At 38.3% G+C, this 13,351-nt stretch overlaps 1 protein-coding gene and 1 long non-coding RNA gene across 2 annotated transcripts; one reads left to right on the plus strand and one right to left on the minus strand.

The window, feature by feature from the left end:
- Positions 1–43: 43 nt before the first annotated feature.
- tmprss13a (transmembrane serine protease 13a) lies at positions 44–12,719 on the minus strand. The gene is made up of 13 exons (XM_082501754.1): positions 12,525–12,719; positions 7,670–7,844; positions 7,417–7,524; positions 6,702–6,872; positions 6,231–6,357; positions 5,542–5,637; positions 5,409–5,452; positions 3,645–3,807; positions 3,208–3,383; positions 2,444–2,542; positions 1,051–1,193; positions 781–933; positions 44–698 (listed from the first exon to the last, which is right to left on the minus strand). Exons 1-13 carry the CDS (start codon positions 12,540–12,542, stop codon positions 684–686), a joined length of 1,488 nt encoding a protein of 495 aa, XP_082357880.1. The 5' UTR covers positions 12,543–12,719; the 3' UTR covers positions 44–683.
- On the plus strand, positions 4,176–12,833 carry LOC309687070. The gene is made up of 3 exons (XR_014270616.1): positions 4,176–4,198; positions 4,873–4,949; positions 12,795–12,833. It is a non-coding gene; the product is annotated as an uncharacterized lncRNA (long non-coding RNA).
- The last annotated feature ends 518 nt before the right edge of the window (positions 12,834–13,351 follow it).

A 13,351-nucleotide genomic window follows, 5' to 3' on the forward strand; every position in this document is an offset into this window, starting at 1 on the left:
ACAGACCCTCCTGCTCACAAAATCATTAAACACCACAACAAAGGGGAGTGGATGGTTCCTTCTTTATCTGATATATGTTGTGTTTGTTATTCGCGCAATCCTTCACAAACTTATGACATGAACATAACAAAGAATACGGAAAAATGGCATACAATCAAGAACAATTTCAAGAAAAATCCCAACATGAGTAGTGGCTTAAGTGCACTGCTTAGTGACTCAAGTGCAAGGTAATGCACAAAATGTTTTGATTTTAATATGGTACACAACAGTTAAAATTGTGTTCCTGGGAGAAAAAAACACCTTCATAATAATTAATCATACACAATCATACATTAATCAACCACAAACTGATTAAGGAAATCTCAGTAGAACCTCAGTAAAGCCTTTCATTGAATTACAATAAGATACAATTGAAAAAAAAATCTGCTTTTAAAGCTCACTTAAATTAAAAATAAGCTTTAGTACACACAAAAGAATAAAATCAAAATTGAAAGACTGAAGTCAGTGCACTGATTAGCTTGTATACATGTGGGTAGTGTAAAATATATTAAATCCATGTGACCTGGGATGAGTATAGATGATGAGCACAACATTAATGAATGTATGTGGGCATTTCTGTCATGCTGCTACTCCCTCAAGACAACTTCATTGGGAGGAAAACACCAGCAGGAGGCAAAGTGATGTCACACCATAGCTCTCTGCAAGAGGCAAAGGAGGAGTTAACATAGAGAAAGCCTTCCTCTTCTAGTTCTTATTTATTCTTTTTGCTTTCACTCTTACATGCATGCTTGTGTAGATCCAGGGCAGAACACTACTGACTCTGGTGTAAACCCCGGGTTTGTTTTTTTCACCACAGCCAGCTCCCCAGCTGGTAATCCCCACCAGGTAAAAGCGACTCTCTCCCTGGCATACCAGAGGTCCACCACTGTCACCCTGGAAAAATATATTATACTTGATTAACAGAAATGTTACTCCAAAGTTTGCTAGATGGTCAAATCCATGCATACTTATATGATTTCTGTTAGCTGTTCCTTAATACTGACTGCTCACCTGACAGGAGTCTTTGCCTCCTTCGAGTTTCCCAGCACAAAGCATATTATTGGTCACCAGACCTCCATAAGCATCACGACTGTTACACACCCGTGTATCAATGATGTCCACACTCACTTCCATCAGATCCTTCGAGACAACACCTTTAAAAAAAAAGAAAAAACAAAAAAACGTCATTGTTTCCTTTCCATGGCAATATAATACCCCACAATAGTAGCTTGATGTAAATATTATACATTATTGTGAGTTGCACCGTCTAAGCAACAGAAATTGTGCATTGTTTGTTTTCTTCATTTTTCTTCAGTTTTTATGATTAATAATTTCGCAGTCTTTTGTTTATTGATTGAGAGTTGTCACCCACCCATCAGTCGTTAACATTATTTTTTCAAGCATATTTTTCATCAGATGATTATATAGACAACAGATACTGGTTACTTTCTCATCATTCCCTGATGTTGCTTTCTTGTAATCCTTCCCCAGTCTTTCTCAGCTTGCAGATTTTTTTTTTGTTTTTTTATTGCATCAGCAATGTTTAATAGTTTGCCTTTCACTGAGGAGTGGCTTCCGTCTGGTCATTCTGCCTTACAGGCCTGACTGGTGTAGTGCTGTAGAAATGGTTGTTCTTCTAAAAGGTTCTCCTATCTCCACAGAGCAAAGATGGAGCTCTGTCAGAGTGATCATTGGGTTCTTGGTCTCCTCCCTAACTAAGGCCTTTCTTTCCCAGTACCTCAGACTGGCCAGACAGAGCCCTGATGGTTTCAGACTTCTTCCATTTATGGATGATGGAGGCCATTATGCTCACTGGAACCTTTAATGCTGCAGAAGTTTTTCTTTTTCTTTTTTTTCTGCACCTTTCCCCAGATCTATACCTCCATACAATTCTTTCTCAACAATTCATTAGCACCATCAACTATGGGACCTTATATAGACGATGTGTGCTTTTCAAAATAATGTCCAATCTACTGAATTTACCACAGATGGACTTCAGTCATGTTGTAGAAACATCTGACATATTTTGAGTGCCATAGCAAAGGCTGCGAATATTTATGCTCATGTTTTTTTTTTTTTTTGTTCTATCAATGCTTTGGGTGGGTGCTAACTTCCTACAATTTAAGGCTTTAGTTTCAGTGAGTAAAATGGCTAAACGTCACTCATAGACCAAACCTAAACTTTTAAAGCCTTATCTACAGTAAAACAATCAAACACTACTGGAAACAACAGCACTTAAACATGTAATGCAGACGCAAGGCAGACTGTATTGCCCAACACATTAGTATGGAAATCATGGGAATTCAGTAAAATAAATTACATTCATGAATAACTAAAACTTGGTCATTTGCTAGATTTCTAGTCTAGATTTCTAGATACTTAACATTTCTGAATTTCTGCTTACCTGAACCGGCCTGTGTGGTGCCAAAACCCGAGGTCCAGCACTGAGTTCCTTGGACAAAGTTCTGGTTATATGCTGGCAGACAAGCAGGCTGAACTTTATCTGGTTAACACAAAAATATGTATTTAAATTTTGCCAACACATCAGCCGCCTTGTGTGCTCAAAAGGATAGTATTGTAGATAGATCTGTACATATACGGTAAAACAACTTCACTATGTAAAGCAGATTAACAGTTTGACTGTGAACTCACAGGCTTTCAAAGCTCAGACTGAGCAGCAAAGGAAATATTTTCATTGCTATTACTATCCTGCACATTGTTTTAGTGTCCTGTTTTTGTTAATAATCTACACAATCTACTGTAGACTATATACAGCAGAGAGTAAGAGAAATACTTATTTGATCCCCTGCTGAATTTGGAAAAACTTTATGTAATGTGTATGGTTGCTTAAAATAAAGCTACCATAAAAATTAAAGACTGTTCCTTTCTTTGAGCAAATTCAGCATGGGATCAAATAATTATTTCCCCCACTATACTGTGCAGAATATATATGCATAACACTCTCCATAGTGCTATTAAACACAGGTTTCATCATCGAAGGATTTCTGTGCTGGATATTTCCATGGAGGAAGCAATTAAATCCTTCACACACTCTGCTTTCCAACATGATGCCGACACACATGCTTATGTGATTATTAAAATCTGAACACAGCTATAGAGGTTGGATGACTACACACATTTGTTAAAGAATGTAAAGATGCAACTAACCATTGAAAGTGACTGGGGATGTAAGTTTGAGAAGAACAACATCTTGGTCATTTGTTTTAGTGTTATAGTTCTCATTGACTATGATCTTCTCAACAAAGTACGGAACAGGCAGGTTGTTCAGCGACACCGTTCCACCATATACTCTCCAGTTCTGAGGGGATAGAGCCAAGTTGTCTCTGAAACCCCGAAAAACACTCTTCAATGGACAGCAACAGATTAATGTAGATTTCAGCACAGAATAATTGGCATTATGGTTTTTAAAATGTATGAATTTTGAATTGTTAACTGTAGCTGGACCTTAAAATATCTACAATTACAATGTACAGACTCTAGGAATCAGAGAGTTTATTAAGGTAGACTATGGTCAATTTAAGAGAGTGTGATAAAACATTTACAAAGGTATGTTTGTTTTATTTTCTTTTTTTTTTTTTTGTCACCTTGGGAAACAGTGGGCAGCAGAAAGCACAAAATCAGGGGAGATCAGGACTCCTCCGCAGACATGGGATCCTCTGAACTGTAGTGACAACTGCCAAGGCCAATGACCTATTTTAGCTATGGTGCCACCAATGATCCGGGACGTGGCCTGCTGCTTACCACAATCTGGACAACAATGCAAGGTACCATGCAAAAGAAAGAAAGGGAAACAAAACTATTGTCAGCATACAGTTTTATCCTTGATGAATGCAGAAAAAAATACATTGTATGTGCCAGCGTTGCTGCTGCAGTGCTGTTAGATCTTCATAGGAGTCACAATGTTTTATGTTATCAAGGTCACCTAACAAAACACCTTGTGGCCATAACTTAAGAACTCTTTGAGTAATTTTTACACAACTTTAAACAAGTCTTAAGATTTTATGAGGCCAAATTTTAGCCAGTTAAGTAGCAGAGGGGTTTTCTTAACTGCTTTGATGAGGTCCTAACATCCACTATTGGCCCTGTGCTCACTACCAGAAATTGCAGACCCACCACTGGCACCCTGTGCTTTTCGCAGGTAAGAGCAGGTTCACACTTACCATATCTGAGAGACATGAAAGGGTCTAGAGAAACCTGTATGTTATGGTGATATGATGGTTTGGAGAACCATATCAATGAGAGGATGAACAGACTTCTGCAGGCTAGACTATGGCCCCCTGACTGCCATTAGGTATTGGGATTAAATCATTGGATCCACTGTTGCACCCTACACTGGTGCAGTGGGTCCTGGGTTTATAGTTCATCATGATCTATAGAAATCTATAGAAATCTGGAATCGAAGGTATGGCAATCTGGAGATGTTATTGAAGCTCAAGTTACTTTGCTTTGGCCTTCAGGTCATCTGTATTTTGGGGGTTTTCTTCCTCTTAAATGTCTAATAGATTCTCTTTGGGATTCAGATCAGACCGGTTGGCCAAATGCAGTAATGATTATCAGCATTCTGATCACGATTGGTAAACCATTTAGCAGTAGTTATGGCATTGTGGATAGGTTTTTATTCCGTTAGGAAAAGGAATCGCCAACTAGAAATCAAGTCCTCATGAAGTTCTCTCTCCTGGTATATGGCTGCATTAACTTTTGATATGATAAAATATCACTGACATGATTTGGTGCCCCAAATCATCATAGACAGCAAAAGCACACAGGACTTCAAACACTTTGGATTCTGTCTCTGTCCTCTCTTTCCTCCAGACTTCAGGACCTTGATTTACAAATGAAATGCGAAATGCAATTTGATCTTTTAAAAGGACGTTGGACATAAAGTCCAGGTAAGACATTTTTGATATTGTTTCTCACATTCCTAATATCAAGATGTATTTGGTGGCTCTTAATGCTAAAATAGCAGCCTCTTTCCCAAATTCAAAGCTCTGCCAAGTTCTTTGACAATCCTTTCAAAGCTTCATCTTGCCTGTTAAAGTTAGCCTTTTCAGCAGTGACCTTCTGTGGCTCACCCTCCTGGAGGTTGTCAGTTATCATCATCTGAATAACCGTACAGCCAGCAATCATCCCCATGATTGCGACCGTGTGTACTGACCAAAGCTATCAAAAATTCTAACAGAAAAATGCTTGAACCTTGAAATTTTCAGAAAATGATTCAGATACTTTTGTTAGTATTGCACTGGCTAATAACTGCATTTCAGTCATAGGTACTGGGTGTAAGGCAGACATAGAAAAAGAAATAAAAAGTGTGTGACATATGACTGTAGGAACAGATGGAGGCTCCTTACCCACACACTGCAGGGAGACAGTCTGCTTGTTCGGACAGGGAGAACTGCATGTTGCCACAATAAGGGAAACATGTTAAAATGGGTACATGCAGTCAACCAATGCTAATGTTGTTAACCAACAAATCATATGTACCTGACATTTACCCGAGCCTGGATTGGAGCAGATCTTGTACTGTTGTTCAGTGTTAAACCTGTGGAATCTGATTGAATTGTAGCTGTCATATAGACGCTGGAGACAGAGAGAAAAATGATTAGATAAACGTGCACATATAGAGACCATTTTCTGCAGTCAATATCTGAGTGAATCTGTAAACTAATTGCGCTTCTATCATACTGAGATGCCCCACTGGTAGTCATTCCTGTGGAGAATCAATTCAACCCTAAACACAGCAGCAGATCAGGTGATGTTTCATGAACCTCTGTGGGTAATTACAGGTTGGGGTTTGAAGCCCACGTGTTTAAGGGCTGTTGTTGAAATCGACCCTTCCAAATGACAAGCTAAATCACTCATTCATGAAGGCCGTGCTAGGTCTAAATGATGATAGATAATGGTAAGATATATTATGAAGATTACCTTTGATCCAAATTTTTTCTCAGCTGCCTTTAAACTTTTTAGCCTTTATTTATATAGGGCACTAGAGAGAAGACAGCTAGTAAAGGGCCTCAGGGTGTATGCAAACCCAGGCCTCTGCAATGGTCTGGGTTGCCTGTTCTACTGAACTATACCAGCACCCAGCTATCTTTAAACTTTTTTATACATGATGTTCAATACATTTTAGGTGAGCTATGACAATAATAGGCAGGGTAAAGTGGTGATCATACTTTCTGAATCCTTGCCGCTTGCAGATCTGCTTGGCTTCATTGTCATCCCACCCTTGGTTACACACTGGTAGGAAGCGGCCATCTGTGGCTGTTCTGACCTGCAGACTGTTTCCCTCACCAAACCTCACTGGAGAAGTAATAACAAGAAGGGATAACAAAAAGAATACACCTTAAATCTCCTAAGTCCATTATGTGCACATGTGACTATTAGGCAATTTTAGCTTTCATTTTGCAGAAAATGTTTAATTTGCCAAGACCTTTCTTGTGCATTCTTCTAATATATTTACCTTGTTGTTAGGCATTACATAGAGTGTATAATATGAATAAAGCCAATACAATTATACATGATTCAGATTTAAGTTGGATCCCCTAAGAATTCTTACATATATTGATACATATTCCTTCCATAGATTATTATTGTTATTTTCCAATCCTACTTCATCTTCTTTCTTTATGAGTGTGCTGATTTACCACAGTATGCTTCGTCAGTGCCATGTTGGCAGTCCTCTTTTCCATCACAAATTACAGTATTGTTTGGGCAGTTGTCCTTTGGCAAAACTGCACTTTGGGTTTTCTCATCATTGCTCCCATCATGCTCATCGTAGTGGATCGCTGATGTTGCTCTCCTGGTGCCGTACACAACTGTGGTTGGAGAGTATGTAGTAATGATTTTAAAGTAAGTAGAGGTAGAGTGTGCCATTATTGTTATCCTTCACACAAACAAAATAATGAAATAAAATAAGAACAGTAATATGCATCTTAAAATTGACTTTCCATCTCACTTAATAAATATCAGCAACTATTTATACGTACTCCAGTTAACATAAATGATTTTCAAAGTGAGCACCGCATGCAACGGACCACACAGAGAAAACATTTTGTCAGTGCCAACAAATCTCTGTGGAAGTAAAAAAATTCATATAATTCCATTCCATTTTTATTTATAGTTGCAAAATAATGTGTTATATACTGGTAATGACATTTAATAACTGAGTTTATGCTTCATACTGTTTTTAAATACCAACATACACAAAAATGAGCAAATGAAAATAGATAAATTCTTACACTCTTAGGACCACAAGGGCACAAAAATACTGTAAGTAACTGAGATTCACATGCAGATACAACAGGTTCAAATAACTTAGTTCACAAGTTTTGATGACACTGTTCAGTGATCAAAGTATACCTCCAAGCCAAATGGCCACCCCCAGCAGAGCAAGCAACAGTAGGACTGACACCGACACACCAATGCACCTTTTCTTGCTCTCACAGCATCCCTTTTTCTTCTTTGGAACTAAACACAGTCAGAACAAAAGCATATAGTGACACACATATTAATGATCGTTGGAGCGACTCTGACTCAGCATTTATTTTGTTTGTACATTTGCAATACGTGGATTTTATTCCTAGAAAATGTGGGAGGAGCGGGTATAACTCACTTGTGATGGGCTGTGAGACTTGGGGAACAGCCACAGATGATGGATACCGAGGGATGTAACGTGGCTGGGTTGGGGGCATCATCCCTGGACCGAAGCCATACACCACCTCTTCATAAGACCTGAGGGGTGGCTGTGTGTGGACAGCAACAGAGTAGTAGGGAGGAGGGGGGGTGCCCTAAGAGAAAAAGACAAAAACAATGAGGGCAAAACAAATACTCTGCAAGATTTCAAAGATAAAATCTCTAACTGGAATAACAAACAATGTCATGTGAAGTCTATGTCCAATATTATGTAATCACTCCTTGGGCACAAGATGTTGTTTGTTTGCTTTCTATGTTTGCTCATCTTGAGAGTAGTTTTATTTTAATGGGGAGAACCTGAACGTTCTGAATTTCAACCAAATTAAATCAAAGTTATTAATTGTTTTGCATGTCAATGAGGGAAATTAGTATTTGGTCCTCTACAGCCTAGCTAGAAACCTGACTCTGACCACCACCATGTGCAAGACCATGGTCAAGGTCATGCAGGGGCATAGCCAGAACTCACTCATATAGAAAATCTGTGGAGAGAGCTGAAGTTTCAAATTGCCAAGCAGCAGCCAAGAAAACTAAAGGATTTGATTCTGTAAAGAGAAGTGGGCCAAAGTGGGCCTTCCTGAGATAAATAAAAACCTGGTGACCCCTGTGCTTGCCAACAAGGATTTTTCCAGTACTAAGTCATGTTCTAAGGCATATATATTAGGTATAATATATACAATTAGACATACATGAGCTAAAATGGTAAATCATCCATATGTGTTTCTTGTTGTTAAGACTCTGCACATTTGTGGTTGTCAAGAGTCTGCATGTAACCTATTGTCCTCCATGATATCCAAACACTGTTATCAAGTCTACACCAGCTCAACAACCTTATAGGCACAAAGAAAGACGTGATGTATCCTGGCAACAGTGTCTAACAGATCAGATTTAGGAGTATGTTCCTCATTTCTCAGTGATATCGTCTCTGCTAGTAGCCATATCAAGAATTTCAAACAAAGGTCTTAATCCATATTTGGAGACTTGCATGGGACAAGTTGGTGCAAAATGATAGTGGGAAAAATGCACCTAAGAACAAGTTTGTTCGCTGGGTTTTTCTTAGAGGAATAAGTGGCTCAAATACTTTAATCCACATGGGTTAAAGGTCTACCATGTGTTCATTGGGAGTGACTCATGGCACAGACTACTGACTAGTTAGATAGCCACCTTAGTAAAAGAATGGTGTCTAAGCAGCTGTCAGCCGTAGTGCGTTTCCCTACTGTATCTACCAAATAACTGGTTTTGGTATCACTTCGTTGTTAGCAAGTGTTACTTTAATAAGTTCTCCCAAAAGTGTTGGAGGTTAATCTGGGCAAAACAAGGATGTTGCAACACTTTCTAATGCATTTTTTCTTTTTGTTTGTTTTAAGAGGGTGTGGTATTGTTTTTGGTCAACAAAAAAGTTCCAGTAAGCATTTGTCAACCTTAGGGTGTCATTGACTGGAATCACTGCATATAACAATATCTCTCTGATTGCCTTTCTACTACGGAACAATCCAGCAATCCAGCACCCTAACACTGACCCGGTGTCTCGTTTTCTTTTTTCCTAAGATGATAAAGTTAGTCTGTGGGCCATACCTCCCCATTTTTATCAATTATTAACAATGATCACCCCTGGCCCCCATCCCACACTTTGAGAATCACTGCACCAACACATGCTGTGTTTATTCTGAAAGGAATTTGGCCTGTGCTGCTAGTGTTTCAGTGTCACATGCACCATTTCCTTGAAATAGTGTGCAATGGCATTTTAGGTATGTTTTCTCTTACTGGCTAGGTGATTCAGGTGATTCTGCTACCCAGTCAGGAGCAGTAAAAAACCCTGTGAGTGTGCACAATGGACTATAATTGCCATAGGTGTAGCACTTGTGTAACATAGCATGGTGTTCATTGCCCATTGTTTCGCTTTAAAAGATGTTTGTCTATTTTTTGTCAGGGATAAATCTGAATCTGTTGGTTAAAGAAAACCCTTTTTTCTTTGTTATTTAAAATATTATTTTTTTCAATTGAATTCGGTCATAAATAATGTTGAATCTTAATTAAGCTTTAAAATTAAGATACATTTATTTATTAGAAGACTGCACTGGTTATAGACTGCAATTTTGTTTTAGAGCAAACAAGTTAAAAAAGATTCATCCTCATGTGTTCACACCAGGTATGCAGATAGAGTCAATCTTTACCTAGTTATATGGTTACAAAGTACTTAAAGTCTTATAAATTATGTCCACTGTGCTAAATCAAATTTGGGCAGAAAAATGTGAATTTGATTTGTTATTTTCTTCATCAATAACAGCATGATCTTTGGTTTTAAACCAAGTTTTCTGCTGATTTCTTCAATATTCATGTTTTCTTGTTTTAATGACAAATGGTCTGATTAATTTATTAGATTAATTTCACCGGAAATTAATCTAATAAGAATAACAACACTGGTCAACAAGCATTTTCCTTCTGAGACTCTTTCACCTGTATTTTAGCAGATTTTACTGGCTGACACCAAACTGGAAAATTATGTTCCAAGTACTCGCCAACTTCGATGATGTTTCAGCATTTAAGAAATAAGTTTGGTCTCAAGAAAAGTAAAACCAAAGTTAAGGAAAGCATTTTTGCTGGTCCTGAAATCTGCGAACGGATGTTTGATGATTGGTTCCGAATGAAACTGAACCCAGCTCAACTAGGTTGTGCAGAATTTTCTTAGCAGTCACAGAGGAAAAAGTTTTGCTGAGCTTGTGGATAACACACTGAAAGTGTGTGAACTACTAAGATTTTCCCATGCTCATTGCTGGAGCATGGCTCATGGATTTCATCAAAATAAAAAGCCAATATCAACTCTTGGTCCCTAAAAAGACAAACAGATATGCTGTACAAGTGAAAAACCAAGAGCTAAATTAACAGAGATTTGCTTTAACATATCTCTAGGAAACAAATTAAAACAGTCTTGGCAGAAAATAGCTACAATTCCAAACATTGTGTTGATATATTGATGTTCAGCAGTATCAAAACATGAGTGATGTGTATGTCACAAACCTGACACGCAAGCTTTAATTTGATTACATATCTGAAATCACTGTAAAACAATGGATAAAGACCTGGAATTTCCTACTAGCAAATAAAAATATATTTTGTAGATCAGTCTAATGAGGCAAACCTTCTACTGGTGCCTGGTTGTGTCTAAAGGTAACAAAATCTACCAACCAACATGTCACTAACTTACATGTGAAACTATTTTCAGCTAAACTAAGCAAAAGTATTTTTGTACAGCAATTAAAACGTGTGCTAATTTTAGTACTGTGCTCTTTATGCGACATGTGGGAACGCAGCTGGTGATATCAACGTTTGCAAATGCTAAATGCTCTGTGGCTGTACCTGTTTGAACACAGCATGCCTTAATCACCTGTTTCCATTATCAACTAAGCCTCTGTAGAAAGTCATACAATGTGAAAAAACAAGTTTCTGATGAGTCATTTGACCTCCTGACATTCTTATAGCATGAAAGAGAAACATTTGTTTGTTTTCACATACATACATACATTATTTAAACAGTTTTTGTCACGTTGTAAGTCATTTCAATCCTGAAACTGCTGCTATGAGCAGTTTGCAGTTTGTGTATGAACCGCACCAAGAAATTGAGAAAAAATAAGATGTGCTATTAGGGTAGGGTCACTGGTAAATAACCCTTAAAGAAATACTTTCCTTTATGCAGTCTAAATTTTGGGCTTGACCATTGCCTTTCCTCAGCTGTTGAGACCTTTTTCTAATATCAATGTGATCACACTTCCATAAACTGGGGAGACGAGCATATAGTTCTCAAAATTTAGATTTGCTATTAAACCTGTTTCAAGTTAAGTTCAGTAAAAGTGTGAAACTGTGAAGGCAAGCATTACTCACCAACAAAGATGTATAGTTTTTTTTTTTTTAAAGACCTATAGGCAGCATAAACCTTACTTTATTGTAATCAAATGCCTTAGCAGAATTAGGTGGAGGTATAGTCATATTTCTCAGCATAGTGCACACGGTCATATTTCACAGTTTGCTCTCAAGCTATTATTATAAATAAAAGGTGGAAAAATTAGAGGATCTATGCAACACAAAGGACAGCATCACTCACACAAACCATGTCATCTAAAATTACAAAATCCATCCATCCATTTTCTTCTGTTAGCACAGTTGAGGGTAAGCTACAACATAATCTGATATAAAATGGTAAACTAAAACTGTCCCCCTTTTTTAATCTGCCAGCCTTGTATGGGCAAAATTAATAATTCTAGATTCAAACACAATATCCAGAACATACAATGAAATGCAGAAAGGTGCAATTACAGGTATCTCTCTCTTTATTTTATCTAAAAAGACAAGAGTTAGTACAATGAAAATGTGAAGTTTAATAACATTATTTCCTCCATCATCACATCAGGAATATACACAATTTCACAGACACAGGGATTTGTTTATGTGTTCGTGCATCTATACCATATCTCTATATTACACAGTCTAAAATTGAATAAAGAATACAAATAATTGCCCATATAGACTATATAAGCCAAGACAGAAAGCCTCTATAACACCTGAAGGAAAGTGAAGTCAAATCTTTCGCTCTGTAATCTCTTTACTGAACAACATTCTTCAGCCTTCTGAAGAATGCAACATATACTCACAAGCAACACAGTTCTCTAAATTCAAAACAATGCAAACTGAAGCAGAAAACACAGCCATCATTCAGGTGAACAGTAATTAAGTGGGAAGTTTGACTATTGAGTGAATACACGCCAGCAAGAATCAGAACCTACCGGGTCATGTTTATCCATTGGACTCAGGAAAGCAAAGTGTGTAGAGTGGAGAAGAGAGCAGGTGGGTGGAGCTTTTTCAGTGCAGGTTTACACAGTCTGGAGCATGGTGGTGAAACATTAAGCACGTTTGTTCTCCTTCCTTTCGTCTCCTCTGCTTTTTACTCAACTGTGTTTCCCACTCAACTTAAACCAAGCAATAGGTAGGTAGGCCTATCTTCCCCCTCCCATCGTAATACCTCCCATGTAAATCCTTCCTTCTTTGCTTCACAGAGACGGGCGTGTCCAGTGCACCAATATCCTACCTGTCAGACCAGTTTTGTAGCAGCAGCATACTGAGATTGATTCACAGTATGAAGCTCAAATAACCTAAGCTGAGCTGTCAGGGCCCTGGACTCAACTGGCCTCTTCTTCCAAGAGTATGACATGATTTCTTTTTCAATCTGGAATTCATGGATGTAGAATTCACCACAGTGTATTTAAACCCTGGAGACAAGCAGACTGCCCGGCCCCACAACAACAGAGCAGCCCATCAGCCTGGACCCCGAACAGACGACCAGCTCCTCCTGGCTATCTGGTCGTCTGGTCCATGACTTCTCTTGGAAGACAGCATCTCGTTCTTGGCTGGGGAAGAGAAACTCTGGGCCTTCTTTCTGACTGTAGTGTCGAAGCACCAGTCAGTGTATTCCTTCAGAGCATCCAAATTCTCCTTGTTGTCCTCCAGGGTGTTGGACATTATTATGCAGATATGTGTTGTTGTCTGTCAATTTTCTGGTGTGTTTTAAGCTTCAAAAAGTGTCTGTTTAATCTTTATTCCCCCAAGTCTCCAG

This window comes from Aulonocara stuartgranti (assembly GCF_965226115.1).
Source record: "Aulonocara stuartgranti genome assembly, chromosome: 14".
Taxonomy (NCBI): Eukaryota; Metazoa; Chordata; class Actinopteri; order Cichliformes; family Cichlidae; genus Aulonocara; species Aulonocara stuartgranti.